The following is a 26823-nucleotide window of genomic DNA, read 5'->3' on the forward strand; positions in this document are numbered from 1 at the left end:
GAGGAGGTTTGTTGCAACAGCTGGCAGGGAGTTGTCGAGGGATGTCGCTCATGGCAAAGCTTGCCGAGGTCTTAACCAGTCTCAATACGGTTAAAATGATGCGCTTTCGGTACGATGGGCAAGGACTGACGAAGCGGTCCCTGAGTGAAGTGCTAGGACACCTAAGGAGGATCCTAGAGGGTTTTGACCAGGTCATGCACGGGCTCGCGGTTGTTAGGACACCCATGCGTGCATCGAGGAAGATTCAGATGGACTAAAAAGAAAGATTTTTGTGAATCTAATTTTGATATTGGATCTCGTTGGTTAGCAACCTGGTCTTCAACAACGAAGAGTCCAGATGACATATTTTGTAACACAATGGACTCTCAATTTTGGAGGATATTATGATTTTCATTGAAGGATTGTTTTAAAGACAGTCGAATCTGTGATAAATCGTAATTTTTTATCGGGTGTGTACGTGGTATGCCTACTTTAAATTTTGCTTGAAAGCCAGCTAGGGGGCCAGGGAACTCTTTTCCTCAGTACCCAGGCAAAACATAACCAAATCTTTATAAAGGAATCCCACCAATATAGTGGTCGGGTGGTTGGCTAACTCTTGGGCCTGTTGTATCGGGGGATTCCTGCGAAACAATTAAGATACGATTAGTTATGTTAGTTAGATTAAGTCCTGAGAAGACCCTTGTCCTGTGGGAAGGAATCAGCGGGGCTATGCGTCGTTAAAGGAGGAAAAAAGCAGTGATTCTATGGACCAAGTGTAAGTCTCTTCTTTAATCTCACCATGTGACTTCAGGTTTGGTCGGATCAGTTTAAATAGTTAAGACTTTTACTCGTTAGATTAATTTCCCCGTTTTAGAAGATTTTCCCATGGTAGAATCGCACGTGCCTTTCGAGCGAGGGAAGTTTTTCCGAGCTTGGTTTCGGAGGAACCGCCGGGCTAGTATCTTGTTTGGACATCTGCGGGCGGGCAAGGCCCAGAGTGTGGATCCGAGCCCCGTGCGAGAGGCTGACGCTGCTTCTGCTGCCAACACCCTCGGAGGGGTCACCGTGGAGGGGACATGGGTCTCACAGCTGGTATTAGAGCTTTGTTGAAAGCTAATAAGGACAAATGAATTCTTATCAGAAAATTGTAATAAAAACTCACAAAGAGCATTTACATATTGTATTTTCATTCCTTAAGCCTCATTAATGAAGATTTTTAATCAAAGAATTTGATTTTATAGATGGAAGTGTCACACTTATCTGGTGTTCCTGACCTCACCGAGTCACAAGACATGACTGCGTTCGCTTCGAGCATCTCATCTCTTCCGCTATAACTCAAACGAGTCGAGCCAGACTCGCAGGCCATTTTGAGGATCTATATGACGGTAGCACAAGTGGTCTGCAGGGCAGTATGTCCACGCCTCGATGCTGAGGCAGAATCTCTCATTGACCATGATTCTGATGAAGTTGAAAGTGATACATGGTGTTATTTTATATCACTCAAAGCCTTGAAATTTCAGACTTTCTTGCCAAATCTACAGACTCCTTAGTCGTTTTATCCCTAAGGAGAAGATAGTAGCTCCCTTGGCAGTAAGGGAACATCTGTATGAGGGCATGTCTATAGCCCAGTACCGTCGTCTTATGCATCTATCGAGGAGATTTTGACTTCTGGAGTCGAGCTGCTCTATGTACATATTGTAACTTTTATATAAATAAAGAAATATTTTGTCGAAAAAATCCCTATTGTATAAGTGATTGTTTATTGACAAATTGATGAAGTAAAATCTGTTACCGGACATATGTCATAGATCTCCAATAAGATCATTTATCTTGTTTAAGAAATTATTTTCTGAACCTCTTAAGTCTTAGGATCTCGTGGACGATATCAAAATAAAAATTTAATAATATATCATTTTTGGCAGAATCATGAGGCGAGGAAACCATGGCCGTCAGCCAGATCCTCTCTCTGAAGAAGAAGAGCTGGACTCCGATGTTCACAAGGCTCTTCACATAACTCAGCCAGGACCCTCAAAGGAGAAGGGGAGAACCTAGGCGAGGCTGTGGAGAAATGGGTGGAAGCTATGGAAGAGTATTTTGATGTCACAGGCTACAATGAGCGGGGCAAAATGGCTCTTGCCAGGCTCAAAATTGTGGAAACAGCCAGGGTGGCATGGAGGAACCATTGTGACACCAACCATCTGGACAGGAATACCTAGTCCTAGAACGATCTTGAAGCCTAATTAAGGAAGAGATTTTGTCCCCCCAGGTTCTTAGAAACCAAAATGAATAAATTTTTAGAGCTAAACGAGGGAAAAACCATCGAAGAATATCACCAGGCATTTGCTCTTCTACTCAAGTATTCACCACCTCTAGACGGAGAGAAACTTATGGCCAGGTTCATTCAGGGAATGAATGCACCCTTAGACACACTGGTCAAGAATGCCAAGCCAGTGTCCATGGCAGAAGCTGTCAGAATGGTGAAGGACTTCACCAAAGCCTTCATCGTGAAAGTCCTGCCAAAGCTAGCTCCCTCATCCTTCAAGAGATTCCAGACACCGGGAAGTTCTTCCAACCTTCCATCTCCAAAGAGACACCAAGGTCCCAACAAAAATTTGGAGACGGGAAGCTTCAGGAATGAAGGAAGACCTTTCCCTCGAAGTACTTTCTCAGGAACTTTGGCTCTCTCTAGAGTGCAAAGAGAAGAGCTTAAAAGCAAGAACAGATGCTTTGGATGTCAAGGGTTTGGGCACCAACTCAAGGATTGCCCATTTTGTGGGCCAAGGAAGCCAGGGTCCTAGAATTCAAAGACGGACTCCTCCGTATATCAGTCCAATTAGGGTCCCCAATGCCAGAATCAAGCCAACCCCAGAAGAGTGCCAGCTCAGCCTCTGTAGCCTCCATGCAAAGCAGTCTCTAAACTCTCTCCCAAAATTGGGGTAACCAAAGAGAGAGAGTTCCACCTCAGACTACAGCAGCCAGAGCTCTCACTATAGCTAATGAAGTGGAGGAAGGAAAAGGACAGATCTATGCAGCAATAGAGCATCAGGGGAATAACCATCAATTTTCAATCCTCTAGACTCTAGCAGAGTACTAGGGTAAGCAATTCAAGCTTTTGATTGATTCATACAGTACTCATTCTTTTATTTCCCCAGGATGTCTGCGTAAATTAGTCCTAAATCAAAAATCAGGGAAACCTATGCAAGTGGAATTGGCCCTAGTGGAAAGATTCTTTTCACACACCTTGAGATAGACCTTATTCAATTTAGTCTAGATGGGAATGTAACAGAGTGCCAGTTCAGAGTCCTACCCTTGGGAGTCTATGATGGAATTCTTGGAATGGATTGGCTCCATAAGAATCAAGCTGATATTCATTGTGACAAAGGAACCATCTCTTTCCCTCACCTTTCACGGGAATAAAGTTCAAGGAACTGGAATTTTCGGATCCCGAGTGCTACAATTATTCAAGGCTTCCAAATTATTAAAAGGGCTCAAAAAGAGGCAAGCTGTTTATGTTATTAAGATGAATCCAGTAGACATAAAATGCGAGGCTAAAGAACCAGAGTGGTTAAGTGAGTATGCAGATGTGTTCCCTGAAGAGCTGACTGAGATGCCTCCGTCTCACGAAGTAGATCATCCATGGCAGCTTTTTTTGATGACACTGAAGACTTCATAGTCTTCATACTTGCTGAAATCTCCATTTTTAGCTTCTTTGATGATAAGCAGGCTCTCCATGTTGCAAAACTCCCATTTGCAACACCCTTGGGTAGCTTCTATGCAACCTCTTTATTGCAAATCTCCTCTTAAGCTTGAGAATGGAAGCTCCAAATCTCTCTCAAATCCTCACAAATGCAAATCCAAATGATAATATGAGTGTGCATAATTTTTTTCCATAATAACTAAAAATAATGCTTAATTCAAAGAACTCATAACCAAGAAAAACTATACATAAATATTCACCATGACCAAGAGCCCACCCAATCTCTAATACCATGTTAACAATCCAAAAATGGGATTGATCATGGTGATAGACATAGATTAAGCAACATAATTAAGGTGGATTAAACCACACTAAGAACTCCATAAGAGAGAGAGAGAGAGAGAGAGAGAGAGAGAGAGAGAGAGAGAGATTGCACACTCAACACTCAATTCTATGGCCTTATTGCATTCACAATGAACCATACAATGATATAGGCTTTCTAGCCTTATCCCACTTCACATGTCATCATCCATGTGGCAACTCCTTTTCCACTCCTTTTGGTCAACACTCACACACGATTAAATATTACATGTGGCATTTTTATCTTGCCACAATGTCTTGTACCTCTAGGGTGCTTTCCCACATACACACAAAAACGTGATTACATCTCTCAATAGTTCTCTATCAAGACAATGCATTTATCATCTATACAAATTCAACATTAAGATCCCCCTTGATAGAGTCGGTATAGAAAGCATATTCTTGTGAATTCTTAGAGAAAACTGTACATTTTAAAGACAAAGGTACTCACCACTGAATAGTAGTGAGAAATACCTCACTAATACCTTTGACAGAGTGAGCAGTATCGTTGGAACAAAACATGAAGCTGCTACTAGTAGATCTCTCTTGTCTAAGATACTACCAACCCAACTTGTATATGTATATCCATGCACAAGTACATGTACTTTGGCCCATAGTGTATGATGAAATTTATATATCTGAGTATCCTCCCACCCACATTCAAGTGTGGCTTCCTCGTCGAGGCCTACATAGACTATTTCACCTAGTCATTCTCGGGGGGGAGGGGGGGTGGGGGGGTCACTCATAAATATGTAAGCGTAGTACATGGGTTCAACAAAAGGGAATTTTAAAATCCCCTTTTTACACATTTTTTACATACAAAAGGGTACCATTAAAAGGGAGTATTCACATGTTGAATAGAAAAAAGGTGTGTTTTATTCATGAAAAAATCACAAATAAGGGATTTTTAAATTAGGCCTTGAATGCATGTGATATAGAGGTTTGACATATAGTGAACCCCCTGAGTAGCCACTTAAATCAAGCTCCCTATAATGTGCCTTACATAGTAGGGTTATACAAAATATCACCTATATCTACAACAAATTATGTGTTCTGCTCTAATGGCACTTACAACTTCTCACTCCTCCATACTTGGAGGAATGACTGGTTATACTTGGCAACATCTCCAAAGCATTTTACCTTTGTAAAAGCCAAATCCCTTAAGGTGATCTATACCCAAGAAGTAGCACAACTTGTTGAGAGAGGGAGAGAGACGAGACAAGAGACACCACATACGCTCCACAAGAATGAATCATATTAGTCACAAGTTACATATATATAGGCAAGACCTAGAGTGAGTTAGGGCCAGCTATATATAGCTCCAACACCCCCACTCAAATAAAGGTCTCCAGTTGCGAGTAAAAAAACCCTTGGGAGCACAAGGGAAAAACCCGAGCTCCTACATATAAATGTACAATGCCACCTTAAAGTCCATGTGCAATGTGCTTCTATATACAAAGTACAAAGAATAAATGTGCATGATGTGAAGTAATGTGTGAAGTGTCCTAAAGTCTATAGGCTACGTACAAGTCTAGACAAAATTGACATGACGTGAGATGTACTAATCTCCAAAAAGAGAGGCCGCTGTAACTCCAAGTTCTGATCGCAAAAGTGTAAACCGAGTGTAAGATTCCTCCCTCCGAATTTTAAGGTATGCAGGTGTAAGAACCTCCCCTTTTAATCTTATAATTATTCCCCTCTCTGAAATAAAAGAAAGATCCTGTTTTACCTTGTCTTGGCCTAGAGAGAGAAAATGTTCTAGAGAGAGATTATTCAGATTTTAGATATTTTTGGATGGAAAAATATCTCTTCTTATTAAAATAAATTCCCCCGAAACAGAAGTTCAAAAAGATTTTCAGAAGGTGCATTAGAAATCAATTATAAGGCCTTATCCTAGGGGTCCAAATTTTCTGAAAATTTTAAATTAAGGTTCTGAGGGGCCAATCAGATTCATCCAAATGTGTGGAGGAGATAAATAGAAGAAATAAAGAAAATCTCCCAAAAATGAGTAAATACTCACATAAGATGAAGACTTGACTAGGGTCAAGGATCTTACACAGCTGGTATCAGAGTGAATTGACTAAGGATCAACCGAGAAGCCTGTAATTGTGTGATAAAATTTCAGATGGAAGTACCACAATTGTATGGAATCCCTGACTTGCTTGAGGCCTAGACATGATGGAATTTACTTTATAGTTCCAAGGACCGTGACTACCCGTATATACCGAGGGTATAACTGCTGCAGCTCTTTACTGGCAGTATATATGAGTAAATCTAAGACTTGAAATTATAAGCATTAATACTATCTAGATGATGAATTCGAATGTGGTTGATATGATTTTAAATTCTGATTGAGAACTAATGAGATGAATTGGATTTTGATTGAAAAATGAAGATTCCTGAATTTTGGTTGAAATGCAATAAACTAAGCAAAACCACAATGAGGATGAATGGGACGAGTCCCTATGATAATGTTCGTAGCTGGAATGACATTAATGACTTCAGCAAATCGCTATAAGATTACTGAATTATGTTGGCAGATTACTACTGCTGTTAACATTTGACCCAGTGGATCAAGTTAAGGTGTGTCAAATTAGAAATCTGTAAAATTAAAAATTTCCATGGACTGTTCAGATAGAAAATTCGGTCTAATGGACATTATTGTGATAAGGGTTTGAATGTTATGATCTGAGTGAATTATTATCTGATGATGAGTTTTATATAAGGGATATTTACCCCAGGATTCTGTTGGGTTCTCCAGACTATAAGGAACCCCATAATCAGTTGGATCTTAAGGAAATGAATTATCCTCTAATGTTGCGAGATGAGGACATCTCGCGTTTTTTAAGTGGGGTAGGATGTAAGATTCCTCCCTCCAGCTTTTGAGGTGTGCAGGTGTAAGAACCTCCCCTTCTGATCTTATAATTATTTCCCTCTCTGAAATAAAAGAAAGATCCTGTTTTATCCTGTTTTGGCCTAGAGAGAGAAAATGTTCTAGAGAGAGATTATTCAGATTTTAGATATTTTTGGATGGAAAAATATCTCTTCTTATTAAAATCAATTCCCCCGAAACAAAAGTTCAAAAAGATTTTCAGAAGGTGCATTAGAAATCAATTATAATCTGTTCAGAAGGCCTTATCCTAGGGGTCCAGATTTTCTAAAAATTTTAAATTAAGGTTTTGAGGGGCCAATTAGATTCATCCAAATGTGTGGAGGAGATAAATATAAGAAATGAAAAAAATCTCCCAAAAATGAGTAAATACTCACATAAGATGAAGAGTTGACTAAGGACAAGGATATTAGTTAAAAAAGAAGAGATATTTAGAGAAATGATGCATTTTTGAAACCTCAGATGTGGGGATTCCCCCTCATGAAGGAGGCGCCTATTTTGCATGTGTGATGGAGTTTTAAATTCTCAAATATTGAGATATTTCATCTCTCCTCTCTCCTAATTCAAGTCTAGTTCCAAAAAGTAAGCTAAACTGACCTTAAAAAATTGACCAAACTGATCTGGAAAATTCTAGAATCAGTTTGCTTGGTTAGAGGCTCACTTTTTCCTATAAATGAAGCCTCCCCCTTTGTAAATGGTTAATAGTGTTTTATGCACTGTTACTCTACTCCTCCCTAGAGCCAAAAACTGTGAATTTCTTAATAATTCATTAGTTTTTGACCTTTCCCTCTTCTAAAGAACTGGTGGCCACTCTTGTTGCAAACAAGAGTAGATCCCTTAAACCATCAAGCCAAAGGAAAGCTCCCAGAATTTCATGTAAGTTAGAAATCCTATTTTTTCTTATTCTTTTAATGGTTTTCTAATTTTTTGTTATCTTTAAAATGATGATCTGATGCTATGCCTTGCTGGAAAGGCTTTCCCCCTCTCTCATTCTTAAATTCAGCCCTTCTTTATCCTAGTTAAGTAATCAAATTGTTTGAATTAAACTTTTCATATTGTTTCTCTTTTAAAAGTGGAATTTGATTAGTTTAGAATGCTTTAAACAAATTGGGGATAATTTCTAAGTAAATTAAAAATAGAAAAAATTGAAAAATGCCATACAAAGGAGGTTATGGCAAAATTTTCTTAAATTTTGTGAAATAAGTATTACCTTTTATTATTCAAAAAGAGTAATCCCCATCGTTTGTATATTCTAAAAGTGTTTTTTCCATTCTATGCATAGGAAAATGCATGATAGAAATATTTTTATCACAAAAGTGTTATTTCTATTAGATTTAAATTCTAGATTTCAAAAGAGTTGATCTCATTAATTTTGATTTTATGCATAGAAAGATGCATAAAGAAATTTATTTTTATTTCAAAAGAGTTATTCTCATTAAAATTGAATTTATGTATAGAAAGATGCATAAAAGATTTCTTTTTATTTCGAAGGTGTTATTCTTCTTAAAATTGAATTTATGCATAAATAGATGCATAAATGGATTTTTATAAAAGTGTTATTTTCCACTGAAGTTGTTCTTATGCATAAATAGATGTGTAAAGAATCTTTATATAAAAAATAAGAATTCTCTTACATTCTATAAATAGATGTGATGATATGTGATATGAATCAGATAGATGAGAATGAATAGAGAATGGATGTGAATGTATGAGAAAGGATAGATGAGGATGTGTATGTGATAAGTATGGATGTGGATTTATGAGAAAGGATAGATGAGGATGTGTATGTGATAAGTATGGATGTGAATGTATGAGAAAGGATAGATATGGATGTGTATGTGATAAGTATGGATAAGGATGTATGAGAAAGGATAGATGTGGATGTGTATGTGCTAAGTATGGATGTGGATATATGTGAAAGTGTAGATGTGGATGTGTATGTGATAAGTATGGATGTGGATGTATAAGAAAGGATAGATGAGGATGTGTATGTGATAAGTATAGATGAGAATGTATGTGGGAGAATATATGTGGATGTAAATGTGATGGATATGAACGAGAATTGAGGCAAAGAGATGTGATGTAAATTGGATAGATATGAATGATAAGGGATATGAATGAATGATATAGGATGTGAATGAATGTGATAGCATATGAATCGGAATGTGAATGAATGATAAGGGATGTGAATGAATGTGATATGATGTGAATCGAGGTGTGAATGAACGATAAGGGGATGTGAATGAATGTGTTAGCATGTGAATCAGGATGTAAACATGTGAAACGGGATGTGAATGAACGATAAGTGGTGAAGTGATAAGATGTATGGGTAGATGCAAGTGGATGAGACTTGATGAGGATAAATGAGGAAGTAAGTGATGAGATAAAAAAAGATGTGATTAGATGAGAATGGAAATACTTATAAAATGAATGTGGATTGATGTGGATTGATGTGTGGGTAATGTGGATTGATGTGGATGGATGTATGGATGATGTGGATTGATGTGGATGAGGTGAAAAGATGTGTGGATAATGTGGATTGATGTGTGGGTAATGTGGATTGATGTGGATGGATGTATGGATGATGTGGATTGATGTGGATGATGTGAATGAATGTGTGGATAATGAGGATTGATGTGGATGATGTGGATGATGTGAATAGATGTGTGGATAATGAGGATTGATGCGGATGATGTGAATAGATGTGTGGATAATGTCGATTGATGTGGATGGATGTGTGGATGATGTGGATTGATGTGGATGGATGTGTGGATAATGTGGATTGATGTGGATGGATGTATGGATGATGTGGATTGATGTGGATGGATGTGTGGATAATGTGGATTGATGTGTGGGTAATTTAGATTGATGTGGATGGATGTATGGATGATGTGGATTGATGTGTGGATGATGTGATTGGATGTGATTTGATGTGGGAATGATGTGATGTGATAGGGATCGATGAAGAAAATAAAATTGTGGTAAGATGAGAAAAGATGGAGACTAATGTGAAAGGATGCGGCGTAATGAGAAAAGATGGAAATATTGTTGGAACTGTATTTATATGTGAAATCTGTTTTTAAATGACTGTTTTATGTCAAGAATGTTGGGAAAGCATTTTGACCGTCTTGTGAATGAGGTGGTGGAGACCTATCTGTTAAAGTTGCAACTGCTGACGGAGAGTCATCGGAGGACGTCTTGCATAGCAAGATCGACCGAGGTCTTGACTAGCCTCGGTTTGATTTAAATGGTGAGCTTCTGGTACAGTTGATGAGCGACCAAGGAAGCAGCCTATGAGTGAAGCGCTAGGTGACCTGCGAAGGATCCTAGAGGGTGCTGACCATACGGTGCTCGGGCTCTGGGTCGTCGAAGATACCCACAAATACGTCAGGGAAGATATTGGAACAAGAAGTAAGAGTTGTTTTCTAAATTCGGGCATGATCTGGTTGATTGACCTTGCTGGTCCTCAACGGATGAGTCCATGGCTCTTTTATATGGATCTTTTGGTTGATCTTGCTGATCTTCAACGAAGACTCCATTTTTGTAAAAGTAAATACTTGCCGGTTACTATGAGCTAGGAACTATCGAAAAGACCCCTAAGTGGACAGGGGGTGAGCGTTCTGGTTGCCAACGTGCCATAGGTACACCGATGAAGGAATGTTTGGAAATAAGGATTCAACTGGATAACTAGAGGATTATGATCAGTGACACTATGGTTTCATTAAATGATTGTTTTAAAGACCGTTGAATCTGTGAAGAAGGCAATTTCATATTGGGTGTGTAAGTGGTGTGACTAGTTTTATGTTTGCATGAATATCTGGCTCGGGGGCCTTGGAACTCTTTTCCGTGGTACCCGGAACAAAACCTAACCAAATTCCTAATTGGATCCCATCACTACAGTGGTTGGGTGGTTGGCTATAGCCCATGGGACTGGATGGGGTTAGGCTGGACTGATGGATCCGTAGTAAAAGAGACTCAATTTCTGTATAGTACGATAGATGAGGTAAATCCTGGATAAAAATTTTTCTATGGAAAAGAATCAACGGTCGTGCCTCTCAATGAGGAAAAAAGCGTTGGTCTCTATGATCCAAGTACAGTCTTTTCCCTGATCTGACTATGGAACTTATTACGGGTTCGGTCAAATCAGTTCAGTATAGTTCAGGCTTTTGACTATGTTAGAGAAAAGTTATCCTGGAGGAATCGCCCATGCTTTCCGGGCAAGGGAAGTTTTTTCAAGTTCGGTTTTGGAAGTATCGATGGATTAGTCTCTTGTCTGGATATCCGTGGGCGAGGCCCCGCGAGTGTGGGGACCCTGCCCCATGCAAGAAGTGCTACTTCCGTTGCTAGCATCCCTTAAATTCGTTGCGCAGTGGGGTCAGGGATCTTACACCGAGCTTCATGGAGTCCTTTGGTGAGAATGTCTGCAATCATTTGATCAGTTGGACAATGTTCTACCATTATTGCTCCTTTCTTTACTTCATGTCAAACATAGTGTGATAATGAACTGCAATATGCTTAGACTTGCTATGTTGCATGTAGTCCTTGGCTAGACTAATAGCACTTTGGTTGTCACATCTAAGAGGAGTGCTTGAGGAAGGAGAATGACCAATATCAGCAAAAGCAATTGTCGAAGCCAAACCAATTCATGAGCTGCTAAAGATGCAGCTACATATTCAAACTCTGTAGTAGAAACTGCAATACATCGTTGTTTCTTGCTAGCCCAAGATACCAAACAGCCATTGATAAAGAAGCAATTACCACTGGTGGATCGTATGGACAAGCTAGAAATAACCCAAAAGATTAAGAGAAGTTGATGAAGATATGTCTTCTTGATGGCGATAAAGTCCGAAATATGCAGTGCCCTTCAAGTACTTCAAAACACATTTAGCTTAAGATCAATGTCTTGTAGATGGAGAGGACAAGTATTGTCCTAACAGATTTGCTGCAAACAGAGTATCAGGATGAGTGCTCATGCCCACAAATTGAAGACAACCAACAAGGTTAGCATAGGGTTAATTTAAAGTTAATGATTCAGCCTCAATATTTGCAGAAGTACTCCTAGTAGAGCTTGCAAGACAAGGAGTGTTTGCCGAATGTGCAGTAGCTAATCCAAACTTTTGAACAATATCTTGGATAAACTTTGTTTGACAAAGAAGCAAAATACCATTGTGACGATACCTTTGAACTTGAATACCAAGGCATGAATGGATGTCGCCAAGATCCACCATATCAAAGGTGAGGATAAAACCTTTTTTACTTGTTGCATGAAAGATAGATTATTAGACACAAGTATAGTGTCATCAACATAAAGGGCCAATATCACAAAATGGTTATCCACATTGCGCTTGATATAAAGATTTGGATCAAAGAAGCAAGAAACAAACCCCTGAGATGTGAGAAATTGATCAATCTTGATGTACCATGATCGTGAAGCTTGTTTTAGTCCATACGAAGCACGGTGGAGTTAGCATACAAGATGTTCCTTTTCGAGAATTGTAAATCCTTCAGGTTCCATCAATTGCTCATTGAATATAGCATCTCGACTAACAATTGCCTTTTGAGAACTTGGATCGTAAAACTTGTAACCCTTTGAGTTGTCTAGAATAACCAATAAAAATAACCTTCAAACCTGAAGGTTCTAGCTTGTGTCGTGTCTCTTTTGGGACATGAATATAAGCAATACACCCAAAGACTTTGAAATGTGCAACAGAAGCAGTTTGGCCTGTCCAAGCTATGATTGGAATCTTACCAGAAGGTGCAATAAGTGGAAGATGATATTGAACAAAAACAGCTGTCAATACTGCTTCTGCCCAAAAAGAGTGAGATAATCCAGAATGAATAAGCATGCATCTGATTGCATTCAAAATTGTACGATTCTTTCTCTTTGCAACTCCATTCTATTGGGGAGAATATGGAGTGGTATACTCATGGTGGATGCCGTGGTTGATGCAATGATCATGAAATAAGTTGGAAATATATTCAAAACCATTATCACGTCGAAGAATTTTGACTCTTCGACCAATGTGATTCTCCACAGATATTTGGTACCTCCTAAATATGTCCAATGCTTTTGATTTATATCGTGTAGCAAAAAGACATTTGTATACCGTGAATAGTCATCAATAAAAGTAATGAAGTAACGATAGCAAGACTTGGATGGAGGAAAGGGTCCACAAATATCAATTTGAATGAGATCCAAAAGATTATTTGAATGAATATTTGTAGACATTGGAAATGGCTTACGATGATGTTTGCCTAGAGCACAATATTCACATATCTCCATATGCGGGTGAGATTTGAGGTCCATACCTCTCACAAGATCATGACGATGAATATCAAGAAGCTTTGAGAAATTTGAGTGAGTAAACCGATGATGCCATAGCTTACAATCTAGATCTCCTAGAGCTGTAACAACATTTGCAACATCCTCATTCAATGAAAGTTTAAAGAGATTACCATGTCGAGGAGCAACCGCAATAGTGGTGCCATCCTTTTCGATGCGACACTTTGTATTATCAAATCCAACAAATAGACCAAGATCCACAAGCCGCACAATAGAAAGTAAGTTTCTTTGTAAATCAAGAACATATAAAACTCCTCGCAGTTGAGGAAGAAATACAAGTCGCCACAATACCCATTACTTGGCAAGTTATATTACCATCAAGATAAACCACTTTCTTGATAGGAATTGGATGATAATTGTGTAGCCATTGCAATTGATATGTCATGTTGCCAGTAGCACCAGAATCAACAATAAAGAGAGAACCATCACAAACATGTAGTACCTTTTTTGGAGAGACATCATAATGAACCAAATTAGCCTCTTGATGAACATTGTCTTCATCATGAGGATTTTGTTGAGTAGCATAAGCTTGATTTCAAGCTTCATCTCATAACACCTCTTGAAGCATCAATTGGATGAATGCCTTGTGCTCCCACAATATTCACAGATTGCAGAAGAGGAAGAACCCCTTGATAAACGAGGTTGCTTATTTGTAATACTGTGTTCTTCATCGTACTCTCGTGTGCCCAACATTCAGATACCAAGTGACCAGTTTTGTCACAATAAGAACAACGCTTTTGAGGAAATCTCAAACGAGAAGAATTACCTCCTCTTTGGAAGCCACAAGATGTAAATTAGGAGGAGGAAGTAGGACGTCGCTGAAATGGACGTCTCCGGACAGCAAAGGCTGACTCTGATTCTGTGTACCCTTGGGCAATCATGACCGTTTCATGAGTTACCGACGTCTGATGATCATGACGTTGAGAATATTCAATCAAAGGAATACATGTATGCTCAAAGTCAATTCCATCCTTGTTAGATAATATAGTGACAATATTATCATACAAAGGATCCTTCACCGTATCAAGAAGGTGTGTAACCAATTGAGTTCGAGGAATAGGATCCCCTGCAACAGCAGAAAGTTGATTCATAATACCTTTGAATGATTCAATGTGACTAGACATGGATGTACCTGCCTTGAATTGAAGCTTGCCCAGAAGATTACAGAGATACAGAATCTCTGTAACAGTTTTCTTCTCAAACATAGTGATAAGATAGTCCCATATAGCATATGACGTGCATAACGAACAAACATCTAGCATGAGTGAATCGTTAAGGGCAGAAAGTATATACCGATGAGCAGCCTTATCATGAAAACAAATCCAGTGTGCATGATCAATTTTCCACTGTTCAAAAATAGGATCTTCAGTAATAATAACATCGTCATCAACATCATAGATGACTACTAAAAGAATGCCCTTTTATGTCTTTTTCACATAAAGTGAAAATTTTGCTATAGATATATCAAATCCAATAGTGATAAGATATATCAAATCCAATAGTGATAAGATACTCTCCTATCTTGTCTAACTATCCTCTAACTATCTTGTCTAACTATCCTCTAAGTGCCTATTTCAAGCCATACAAGGATTTTAAACAAATTGGGTGTGCATGGTCCTCATACTGTGTAGCCTACACCACATAGACTTTCTAGTAACCAAATTGAAGGTATCCTCATAATTAATGTCATAGGTGTGTGTATATCCCTTGGATACCAATCTTGCCTTATAACTGCTCAAAGACCCATCTCAATTCTACTTTACTCTATAGACCCACTTGCATCCAATGTGTTTCTTCTCCTTAGGTAAAGGAACCAACTCCCATGTCTCATTTGCAACCAATGTAGCCATCTCTTCATTCATAGCATCTTATCAATTCTTATGTCTAAGTCCCTCCTCAAAGCATGTGGCCTCTATCTATGTATTTCTTTGATCATATGAGCATAATTATGGGCTATATACACATCATATCTCAACCTAACCCTCGTAGGCCTATGCACACTTGACACTGCTTTAGCTCTTTGTACACATGGTATAACAATATCTAGGATCCCGAACTTCTCATTAAGGCTCTATTTCAGTCACTATCCCTAATGAATCACTTGCTGACATCTCAAGCATTATGAGAAAGGTTGATCCACCTTCTCTTTTCCCTTATGTGGTACATGTGAACTTGTTAAATTTTCAACACTTGTAGTACCACCATATGATGTGTCATAATTCAACCTCTATGGAATCCTTCAAGGAGTAAACCAGCTACTCATCTCATTAAAAAAATCATCCCTACTCACTCACATCTCACGAGTAGTGGTGTTATTGCATCTATAATCTTTATGCTTACGGGAGTATCTAATGAAGATACATTTTTATACATTGGGATCCAATTTTCTTCTCACTGCTTCATTTGGCACATATACATAGGCAATGCAGCCAAACATAATCTAGTTTTCTTCTAATAAACTTTTATTGAGGTGTCATGCCATAAACTATTATAGTAGGAGTCTTGTTCAATGTAAATTGTAGTTTCTATACTACTTCATACTAAAAGTAATGAGACATTACTTTCTCATTCATCAATGTATGTGTAACTTTAATAATGAGACTTTTATTCTCTATACAATCCCATTTGATTGTAGGGTATAGCCTCTTTATCTCGTGCTATCTTAGACAATCACTAAACTCATTGGAGAAATATTCTTCTCCATTATCTGATCTTAGAAAATTTTTATACATGCCTTTGTCTTTCTCAACCATTATAGCCTTCAAGCTTTGATCTTTTATGAAGTAAATCTATACTTTCATTAGGGTAAATTTGGACCCAAATTGTGCCCTTTAAGGATTTGTACACATTCTCTCTCTATAGAAATGTACTCATGGTATAATTTTTGCAGATCATCTCAGAAGTGAGCAGAGTTTGGACATTTGGAATTTACTCTTCGATACCTTTCTAATGATATATAGCAAAATGGGAAATCTTTTATATGCAAGAAGTTCCCAAATTTGGTGATGATGTGGCACGTTACATGCCATGTCATCTCATCAAATTTGGAGACTTCTTGAATATGCAAAATTGCCCATCATGCTATATATCATTAAAAAGGTCTCAAAGAATAGATTCTAAATGTCTAAACTCCGCTCACTTCTGAGTTGATTTGCAAAAAATTTACCATGAGCCCATTTTTATAGAGAGAGAATGTGTACAAATCCTTAAAGGGCACAATTTGAGTCCAAATTTTCCCTAATGCCTAGTGTAGTCATCATTAATAAACGATACATAATTGTGCTACCATTTTTTTGGGATCCCAAACATCAAAATTCACCACATCCAATGGTCTTCAATGGTCTTTAACTCTCATTCATATCTTGCAAAAATGCATGCTTACATTATTTTCCAAATTGGCATGCTTCACATACCTTGTGCATGCCATCCACTCTTTAAACTTTGTCAAACCTATAATAATGATTTGGGCTTGCATATTTTTTGAGTTGTTTGAATATTAACATAACCAATATGCTTATGCCAAATTTCAATATCTACAATCACACATGTACCATATGTAAACATTATAGCTTATAAAAGAAAAAAAATTAGTGCAATGATCACATATACGTTCTTTCTTCATTTTTAATACATGAATAACAAAATTAAAGTCCACTTACTTGCTTATCATGTAGAGAGAGAGAGAGAGAGAGAGAGAGAGAGAGAGTATGTGAGAGGGTGGTGGGAGAGAAAAGAGATCAGGAGAGAGAAAAAGAGTGAGTGAGAGAGAGAGAGAGAGAGAGTATGCGATCATGGTGGGCAGAGGTTGAGAGATGGAGAGAGAGTTTTATTGTGCAGTGCTATGTGTATTGCCTCTGTGTGGGTAATACACATGGCACACACACATTAGGGGAAATTTGGACTCAAATTGGGCCCTTTAAGGATTGCTGCACCTTCTCTCTCTATGAAAATGGGCACGTGGTGAATTTTTTTGGGAACTTCTTGAATATGCAAAATTTCACATCATGCTATCAAAGAGTAGATTTCAAATGTCCAAACTTCACTAACTTTTGAGTTGATTTGTAAAAATTTCAACATGCACCCATTTTCATAGAGAGAGAATGTATAGAAATCCTTAAAGGGTCTAATTTGAGTCCAAATCTCCCCTAATGAATAGCACATGTGGTGTACCATGTATTCACGCATACATGTGGCAATGCCATGTGTGATGTGCACACACATGGTGGTACCACATTGTGAGAGGTTTTTTGAGCCTAATGAAATCAGGACATGGAAAAATTTGAAGGAGAAAAAGATAGGTTGTAGGAAGATATGATGAACATATGCTAGTCTAGAACATAGTGTGTAGTTGATGTAGTATGAAAAGGATAAATAGAAAGGCCATGCAACGCGGCTAGAAAGGGAAACCGTGCATGAAGATACGGGGAGAGATCTAGCTGATGAAAGAGATGCGCATGGGGAGTTCAAAGGCAACAGGTGGCGATTTCTTGCTAGGAAGGTAGGAAACTTAGTGTGTTTGTTTTTGCTATGAAAGGGGCTTTTGGGGGTGATGGTTCTGCACTTATGGGAAACTCCTCTCAACTTCTGTCATCACTTTGCTGGCAAAGCAAATAGGGCGCATATAGGTTGTATCTGGATCTTTTTGCATTAGAACTGCACCAACTACATGAGAACCAACACTTGAGCATACATAGAACACCAAGTCCCACTATGGTGGCATAACAACAGGTAGAGAACTGAGTATAATGTTGACTTCATTAAACACTTCTTCATATTCATTGTCCCAACAAGCAAAGACATTCTTTTGAGTAAGTTGTTGTAGAGGTGACACTACTTGAGCAAGCAGATGAATGAATCTAGAAAAGTACCTGACCTTCTGGAGAAAAGTAACTAGTTGTTTGGTGCTTGATGGAGACAGATCATGTGGCCCAAAAGTAACACCTTGCTTTGAGCAATGTGAGACTTCTTTGGATTCAATTGTCCACCTAGTTGAAATAAATTAAATGTCTTCAAGACCTCCTCCACCTTTTGGCAATGTGAAACCCTGCTGTTGTATATGTAGAAATCATCAATAAACACCCTTATAGATGATCCAAAGAATGGCTGAAAAACATAGTTCATGAATCTTTGGAAAGTGGCAGGGGCATTAGTGAGGCCAAAAGGCATCACTAATGAGGCCAAAAGGCATCACTCTATAAGCAAAACATCCCCAAGGGGTGATGAAAGTGGTCTTCTTCTGGTCCTCTTCAGCTATCGTGATTTGAAAATAAGTTGAATAACCATCACAAACTATATACCTTTCATGACCAGCTACCTCATTTAGGATCTCATCTTGGAATGGTATAGGAAAGTGATCCCTCTTTGTGGTTGCATTGAGGGGTTTATAATCAACACATACCCTCCACTCACCATTCTTTTTGGGAGTGACTACCACATGGGACACCCACTCAGAATTGTCTACGGGATAAATGAACCCTGCTTTTAAAATTCTATTCACCTCTGTTAACAAAGCCTCTCTTTGTACTACCCCTAATCTTCTCAATTTTTAGACAACAAGCTTTGATTCTGTCTTCAATTCAATATGATGCTCAATTACCTCTACCCCAGTGATTTGAGAGTAATCATAAATGAAAAGTTTAGGATACCTCTTGAGCATGTCAAGGTAGCTTTCTTATTCTTCTGGTGTCAAATCTGCTGCCAGCATTTGCATCAGCCTCTCCTCTGTCCCTGTATCTGTTTGGTGTGATGTCCTTAGCTCCTCGTTGGCTTCCCTATTCTAGAAATACTAGGCCCATAACATCAAACGAGCTTGTATCCTTAGTGCTTGATGTTTCTTCCTCAGTCTCTATGGTGGAGTACTCACTACTCTCTTCATCTACAGTGGTTTCATATCTCAAATCAATTTCCTTACCTTTGTTCCAGTCATATGTGACCTTCTTGCTAGAGGACCCCTTCAACCCTTCTGGATTAAAGACAAGCATTCCTGTTCCCCATTTTTGATCTGCATTCATGGCAATAAGCCATGGCCTACCTAAAATGATTGGATAGCCCTCCCCTTTGCTAGAGATAATATACATGGTACCTTCCACTTCAATGGAGCAAACTGTGATTCTTACACCCTTAATGACTCGCAAACATTTTATGCTAGAGTTGTTGACCAAGGTTACTTTAAAGGGAGATGGGGAATTAATCTCCAGACATAACTTGTGCATAGTCCTCTTTGACATTACACACATCTGGTCTCCTCCATCCACATACAATCTTGACACCTTATGACCCTTAACCCAAGCATCTAAAACTGGGACAACATCTTTATGGAGGTTGCTTCTAATTAGATTCATGGGCTTGACATGCTTTTTCTTGGTGTACTCTTATCTTTGTATATGGTGTGTTGAGTGTTGTGTGAGGAAGAAGAAGATTTTCAGCCTCTCACCGTGTGTGCTCTCTTTTAGGGTTTTGTGAGTGTGTGTGTGCTTGCAAGAGCTCAAGCTCTCTTCTCCCCTACATCTTTTCAGACCTCTTGGCTTTCTTAACTCGCTTGCTGCTCTCGCCTTCCTCCTTCTTTTGCTCCTTCATGGCCTCCTCTGAGTCTTCCATCTTGTCATCCATGTGATGAGCTCTGGTTCTTTGGCATGGCCTCAATTCCTCCATGGGTTCTTTAATTACGCCTAATTCTAGCACATTGATCACGCGTGTCGGTGGTGCTGGTTGTGGTTGTGGCACTGGTGGAATAGGTGGAATGGTTCTAGGTAGATGGGGTGGGGGCATATCCCTTGGGAATGGTTGAGCGGGCCTTTGTATTGGGAACATCCCCCCTCAAGGTCTCCTTGGATATGAGTAGTTATATATCCCATGACCTGACTCATTACAGTTGTAGAAAATTAACTCTTGTGCTTATTTCCTAGGTCCCCTTCTAGCCTCTCTTGGTGCTTGTGCTCTAGGATTTGGCATTGAATTTAGATTTAGACTCTCTAGTTGTTGAGTTATTATTTGGAGAAGCTCTTGTTGTGTAGCCTCAACTGCTCCCGGTGGTGCCATCCCTAAGACTGTAGATGCCCCTGGTCCCAAATGAGCTAAAGGATCCTCGTGAGTGCCCTCCTCTCCTCTTCCCATGTCCAATTCTACCTTAGGTCTAAGTGATTGGAATCTCAACTTTCTATCTTTCTCTCTAGCCACTCTTACTGCCTCTTCAAAGTTGATTGGAAATTTAGACTCTACCTTTTCTCTCAACGGTGAGAAAAGACCGGCTACAAACCTATCCCTCTTAAGAAAATTTGGGGCTGCCTCACCTCCAGCACAGGTAAAGAGTTGATCCACCTAGTCCAAAGATCTTGGAACTTAGCCTCGTACTTTTGAAACTCTTGCAAAGATCCTTGTTGATTTTGTGTAGTTGCTGCCATAATCCTTGTGAGGGGTTTCACCTCTTCCATATTTGTTGATGAAGGCCTCTTGAAGTTCCTCCCATCCATCTTTGGTAGCTTGCAGGCAGCAGGGTACCATACCATGTCTTGGTTTCCTCCTTTAGAACAAGAGGGAAGGCCCTGATTTTTATGGCCTCAATGTCTCGCCCAGGAATGAGATGGGCCATCTCTAGATTATCCAAAAACTCCATGGCATCTTCATTTTCTCTCCCATGGAAGGTGGGAAAAGAAGTAGCCATTTGGAAAAAATTCAAGAAGATGAGGGCTTGAGAAAATAAAGGAAGAAAACTTGCTACAGAGCTTAGGAAAAGTGGATATTAGGACATCAAAATAAATATAAATACATCAAATGTGAGCTCATAATTAAGAAGGGGTAAAATGAATGGTTCTTGGGACGCATTGATCTCTGCTAGCTGCTCAATGCAAGGCGTTGTTAGAAATCAGCTTTGTGGCTTAGAACCACATGAATTGACAAGGCTGGAGTAGGTTGATAAGGATGATTTGGCCTAATTGGAAAATTAGGGCAGTTCATCCTCCTAAGACAAACCTAAGTGATAGGAAAATTGTAAATTGAAGGGGCTTGGAGAATAATCCTCAGTGGGGGCACCATTTATGAGGGTGATTTTCTTCAATAGTGGTCTCTATCACTTCCCAAAAGAAACACACTCACAAAGACAAAAAAGAAGAGAGCTCTTGATCCTAAACCAACTCAATGCAAGAACAAAAAAGGAAGCATCCATGTCATAAATACACAACCCATTAATGGACATTGAGACTTGAAACATATGGAATAGACAAAAGATTACTTATTAGTTCTCAAAGTACATGGAGAGAGAGAGAGTGGCTTAATCACACATGGATTTCACACACCTAGGGTGATGTTGGCAAGAGCCACATGATGCGGTGAGCATAGAGAGGAAAACCAAAGACTTTGGTGAAGGTATGGGTGATGGGAAAAGAAGAGGCTAGCATGAGCTTGAGGACTAAGAGAAAACTTGTTCTTTGATGGTGATAGATGGCCCTTTTTATAGGTGGAGAGGGACTCCCTTAGCAAGGATTTAAGTGCTATGAAAATGGTTCGATGTGAAGAGGTTGTAATTGGATCAAGTCTCAACTACTGCTAGGTCCGAGATGGTGGAGAAAAATTCAAAAGATATGCTTACAATTTTCTTTTGAGCCAAGATTTTCAAAGAGTATTTTAAATAGGTTTGCTACAATGTTGGCTTTGAAAATGGTTCGATGTGGAGAAAAATTCAAAAGATATGATTACAATTTTCTTTTGAGCCAAGATTTTCAAAGAGTATTTTAAATAGGTTTGCTACAATGTTGGCTTTGATTTGACACTTTACACATGGGAGGATGGGATTACAACTAGGGGTAAGATCATTGCAAAGTGGTGAATGTAATTGTGGGTAAGAGAATGAGTGAGGAAGAGCTTTGGGTAAACTGTCCATAATTTTTGCAGTCCACTGTTTTGGCTGTAACTTTTTCTGTGTAGCTCAGATTGAGGAGCTTCCAAAACCAGTCCTTTTTTAAAAATAAAAAAGTGAATGGATAACGTAAATGAACTAGTGTATGTAATGTGTGAGGTTTTTTTAACATTTTTAAGAAGTGATTTCTAAGGACGGTGCCAAGCAATGATCAAGAGGGTGTGCAAGAATGTGATTGTTTTGGAAAAAGTGCAAACTAGTGTGTGAAAGGGTGAATTTACAAATATGTGGGTACAGATAGTGGTTTCAAATAAATATGGCTCAGTAGGATGAAGAATTTGCTCACCCACAGAATTGATCATGAAATGTTTAAAAGCTATTTGATGGATCATGGTTCATGACTCCATGGATGCCATTATATCATGCCAAATCTGTTGTTGACGTGAATAGAAGGGGGAGGACAATGAGGTGATAGCTCAAGTGGTGAAGGTGTTTGCCTAGAACCAAGAGGTCCTGGGTTCAAAACTCCCCTTGGTGCTTCCTCGGTGGCATCTCCTGGTGGATAAATAAGCGCCTCTACAGGTGGCTATCTACAATGAAATTTGGTAACTATAGGAGGATGTTGGGCCAAAGGCCACTTGAAAAGAAGGGTTTGAGGCATAATCTGGTAACTATGGGAGGATTTTGGGCCAAAGGCCACTTCAAAAGAAGGGTTTGAGGCATAATCTGGTAACTATGGGAGGATTTTGGGCCAAAGGCCAGTTGAAAAGAAGGGTTTGAGGCATTAAGAACACCTTTCCATTACCAGAAACCAGGCCTCTCATTGTTTCCATAAATCAAGCCACCAATTACCTTCTCATGGCTTATGCATGTAGTCATGGCTCACTTAACTTCACTTGCTTGTTGGCAAGCTATAGTAGGAGCCAATCAGAAACACCCTTCGAAAAAATGATTAGCAACAATGGCTATGGCAATGGGAAGGAGGGTTGTGTGAGGGTGGGTGCAGAGAGAGAGAGAGAGAGAGAGAGAGAGAGAGAGAGAGGAGTTCTAATGACGGTAAAATGCAACACGAGGGCATATACGACCAATGGCAGGACTTGAACATGCCCTTTGGATGCCATGTGAATAAATCAAGAGGATAAAATTTCTTCCCAATCTTTTTTATTTACCTACCCATGGAGGCAAGGAGGAATGACAACGCAGCAAGGGGCTGAGGAACCGAGAGAGGAAACACGGCATGGCCGGCAAGTGTGACGGGCAAGTGTGTATAGCTGGAGCATTAGAAGTGTATACCTTTCTTCTCTCTCTCTTCGTCGTTGAAGGCTATGGAACACTCAGAATCATCCCAAGCGATCCTCTCTCCATCTGTGCCTAACGACTTGCTGTACAGAATTCTCTCCCTCTTGCCTTTGACAACCCTCTTTCGTCTGCGCTGTGTATGCAGGCTATGGCGATCTCTGCCTTTCTCCCTCCTCTTTCTCGACTTCGCAACACCATCTCCCGATGCGAACCATCGCTGGTTCTTAGCTTTCCGCCTGCTCGCGCGCAAAGTAAACGAGCATCGCGTTTCCACCTACAAAGCCACCACATACACCTTCAGCATCGATTACGACAGAGAAATGTTGGGCTCTTCTGCGTATGATCTTCACACAAAGGAGAGCTATGACTTTCTTGCTGCAGCAAGCCCCCTGGTCACCTATTTCAGCACAGGGGTCCTCGACATCGTTGCTTCTGCCAATGGCCTGCTCTTACTAACTCTGCGGATTATGGAAGAATCACAAGGTGAAGACAATCTGAAGCTCTTCGTCTACAACCCCCTCTCCAGAGACCTCAGAGCTTTGCCACCTCCTCGATGGGCACCTCAGAAGCTCTGCATGTCATGCAACACAGATGAAAATGGGAAATCCAGCTACAAGGTTTACTCTCTTGGAAGACACTATCAGCCTGGAACCAGGTACTTACTGTTCTCCTTCGAGATTTATGATTCTACACAGGGTAACCAGTGGCAGCTTCTAAGCCATGTGAGTGCCAATTTGTCTGCTGATGGAGAGTTGCATGGTAATGCCAGAAAAATAATGGGTTATGTAAACTCTAAGGTAATCTGCAATGGCCATGGCTTCATTTACTGGATGCCCTCCCTTGCGTCCACAGATGCAGCAGGTCGGCACACTCAGATTTCTTATTGTGATATGAACAAGGGCTTTTATTACAGAATACCAGGTTTGCCTTTTAAAACCACCTTTGCAAGCATGTGGCCACATGAGTCTGCGCTCCAGCTTGTATGTGGAGTGGCTAAGGAAGAGGCCGGCTCACACGTGCGCAATATGGAGCTTGAGGCCCCCCCACACTTGGTCACACGTGCGGTGGAAGTTTGGGAATTATGTCAAGGCAAAGCAGACCCAATAGAAACGGAGAAGTATGGGTCTAGAGAGTTGCCCCAAGGCACAAAGTGGCAACAAATTGGGCAAATGCCACACGATCTATGGGAACAGCTCACACGTGGGAAAAGTGGCAATGGCCATAGGATCGCATGTGCGGTTGCCAGCCCTCTAGTCTTTCTGATTGCAGAGGATGAAGAAGAGCAAATGGTGGTCTACAACTCAGAACACAGGACATGGGAAATCTCACCTTCTTGTGCAATCCTCCACAAGCTCTTCCATGACCAAGATCCTCATTATTACAAGGTGCTTCCATGGTTTGTCTCTTTCACTCCTAACTCAAATACTATAGCTTGAGCTCTTCATCTTCCACCAGTTATATTCATGATGTTGGGAAGTGCAGATTGGTGCAGATTGCTTGAACTTTGTCTCTCTTACTACCAAGGCTTGAGCTCTTAGTCTTTTACTAGTTATATTCATGATGTTATGAAGTGCAAATCCATTTTGCTAGCATATGGTAGACATTTGTATGAAACTTTTTGCTATGGTAAGGAATTACAGTAAGAGGAGAAAGTTGTTGCCACCATTGTAAGGGGAGTTATACTAGATTTTTGTTGTGATTGTAATGTTATACATAAAGTGATACCAGAATTGGGACCTGGTAAAATCAAAGGGTTTGAGAAAGCCAGGTAGTGATTTCAAATTATGTTCCTAACTATGACTTACCCATGGGACGTTATGGTGGGTTGGTTAAGGGAGAATGCTAGGAATATAGAGGTCTTGGGTTCAATCCATGTCCACCAACACGCTCGAGGTGCAAAGCCTTCATATCACACCCTCCATTGCAATGCAACACTTGTAGTCTGAACACACAATTAACACACACACACACACACACACACACACAAACAATATAAATATACATAATACATATACATGTATGTATGTATGTATGTATGTATGTGTGTGTGTGTGTGTGTGCGCGCGCACATACATACTTGTAATAACATAATCATTGGATGGAAGTGTAATATACAATTATGAATTTCTTATAAACTAGATTAATTTTGAAGTTTTTAAAATTTTAAAAAGTGAAGTTTTTCTTAATTACATGAACTACCTAAATCTACTACGTAATAATAAATTCCTAGCCATTAAGTTTTATAGAAAAGTAGAATTTATATACTTTCTTGAAGTTCAGGCGTGATGGATATTCTATTTTTAAAAACCATGAGAAACAAACCCAAATCTAAGGGAATGATTATTTGGCTAACTTTATAAGTTACATGGATATTCTATTTTTAAAAACCATGAGAAACAAACCCAAATCTAAGGGAATGATTATTTGGCTAACTTTATAAGTTACTTGAGTGCATTTGCACATTTGTTTCAGTTACTTCAATATATATTTCTTACTTAATGCATCCATGTATGTTTAGTTGTCTAGTATTTTGAACTTCTCATATTACGTATTTATATACGAGAAAGTAAATTCATTTGAAATGATCAATGAAAACTATATGCTTTTTGTTTGTAGTTACTCACCCTACCTAGCCCTATCATAAGGGACCAAAAATTAATAGTTTTAATGGATGGAAGGATGGCACCAGGGCCATCAATCCATGAAGGATGGTTCCTTGTGTACACCAATTACAAGATTTATTGTCTAGGAGTATAAATGTTAAAATAGAGTCTTCGAAGGTGAGTTGTGTTGAGATATCGAGCTCATCAAGTAAGGCGGTGGACATTGATGACTCGCATAGGGATAGGCCCCACACTTACACCACTGGCATGGTTGGTGAGATCATGGGTGATATGCGGCCAGTGGGATGACAGGCTGTGAGGTGAGACAGCCATTCTAGAGACTGGCATAGTTATAGTACCAGCTCATTTAGTTGGGTTCATACTATAGAGAACCCTTGTATGTTTTGGTTGAGTACCTTTCATATTGGTGTACTCTCTTATCTTGTATATGTGGTGTTGAGTGTTGAGTGAAGAAGAAGAAGATTTTCAGCCTCTCACCTCATGTGTTCTCTATTAGGGTTTTGTGAGTGTGTGCGTGCTTGCAAGAGCTCAAGCTCTCTTCCCCCTTGCATCTTTTCATGGTATCAGAGCCTGGTTCATGCTAAGGGCTGAGCTGCAAGCAAGAGAACCATAGGAAGCGGTACGAGGGTAAGAGCTTCAACTACTCTTCCCTATTTGTGTTGGTGACTACACCCTTGTCGGGAGCTCTACGGGAGGCACCGGCAAACGATCTCTGATTGAGGAGCTTTCTTCGCGGGAGTAAAGCTATAGGACAACTACACTGTTTTATCGGACTTAATT

At 39.5% G+C, this 26823-nt stretch overlaps 1 protein-coding gene across 1 annotated transcript; it reads left to right on the forward strand.

Moving 5' to 3' along the window:
• The first annotated feature begins 23295 nt into the window (after positions 1–23295).
• On the forward strand, positions 23296–25084 carry LOC147631106 (uncharacterized). The gene has a single exon (XM_086809434.1). It carries the CDS (start codon positions 23446–23448, stop codon positions 24853–24855), a length of 1410 nt encoding a protein of 469 aa, XP_086665560.1. The 5' UTR covers positions 23296–23445; the 3' UTR covers positions 24856–25084.
• Positions 25085–26823: the final 1739 nt, after the last annotated feature.

Source organism: Cibotium barometz, chromosome 15 (assembly GCF_041138505.1).
Source record: "Cibotium barometz isolate CiBa-2024 chromosome 15, ASM4113850v1, whole genome shotgun sequence".
NCBI classification, from domain to species: Eukaryota; Viridiplantae; Streptophyta; class Polypodiopsida; order Cyatheales; family Cibotiaceae; genus Cibotium; species Cibotium barometz.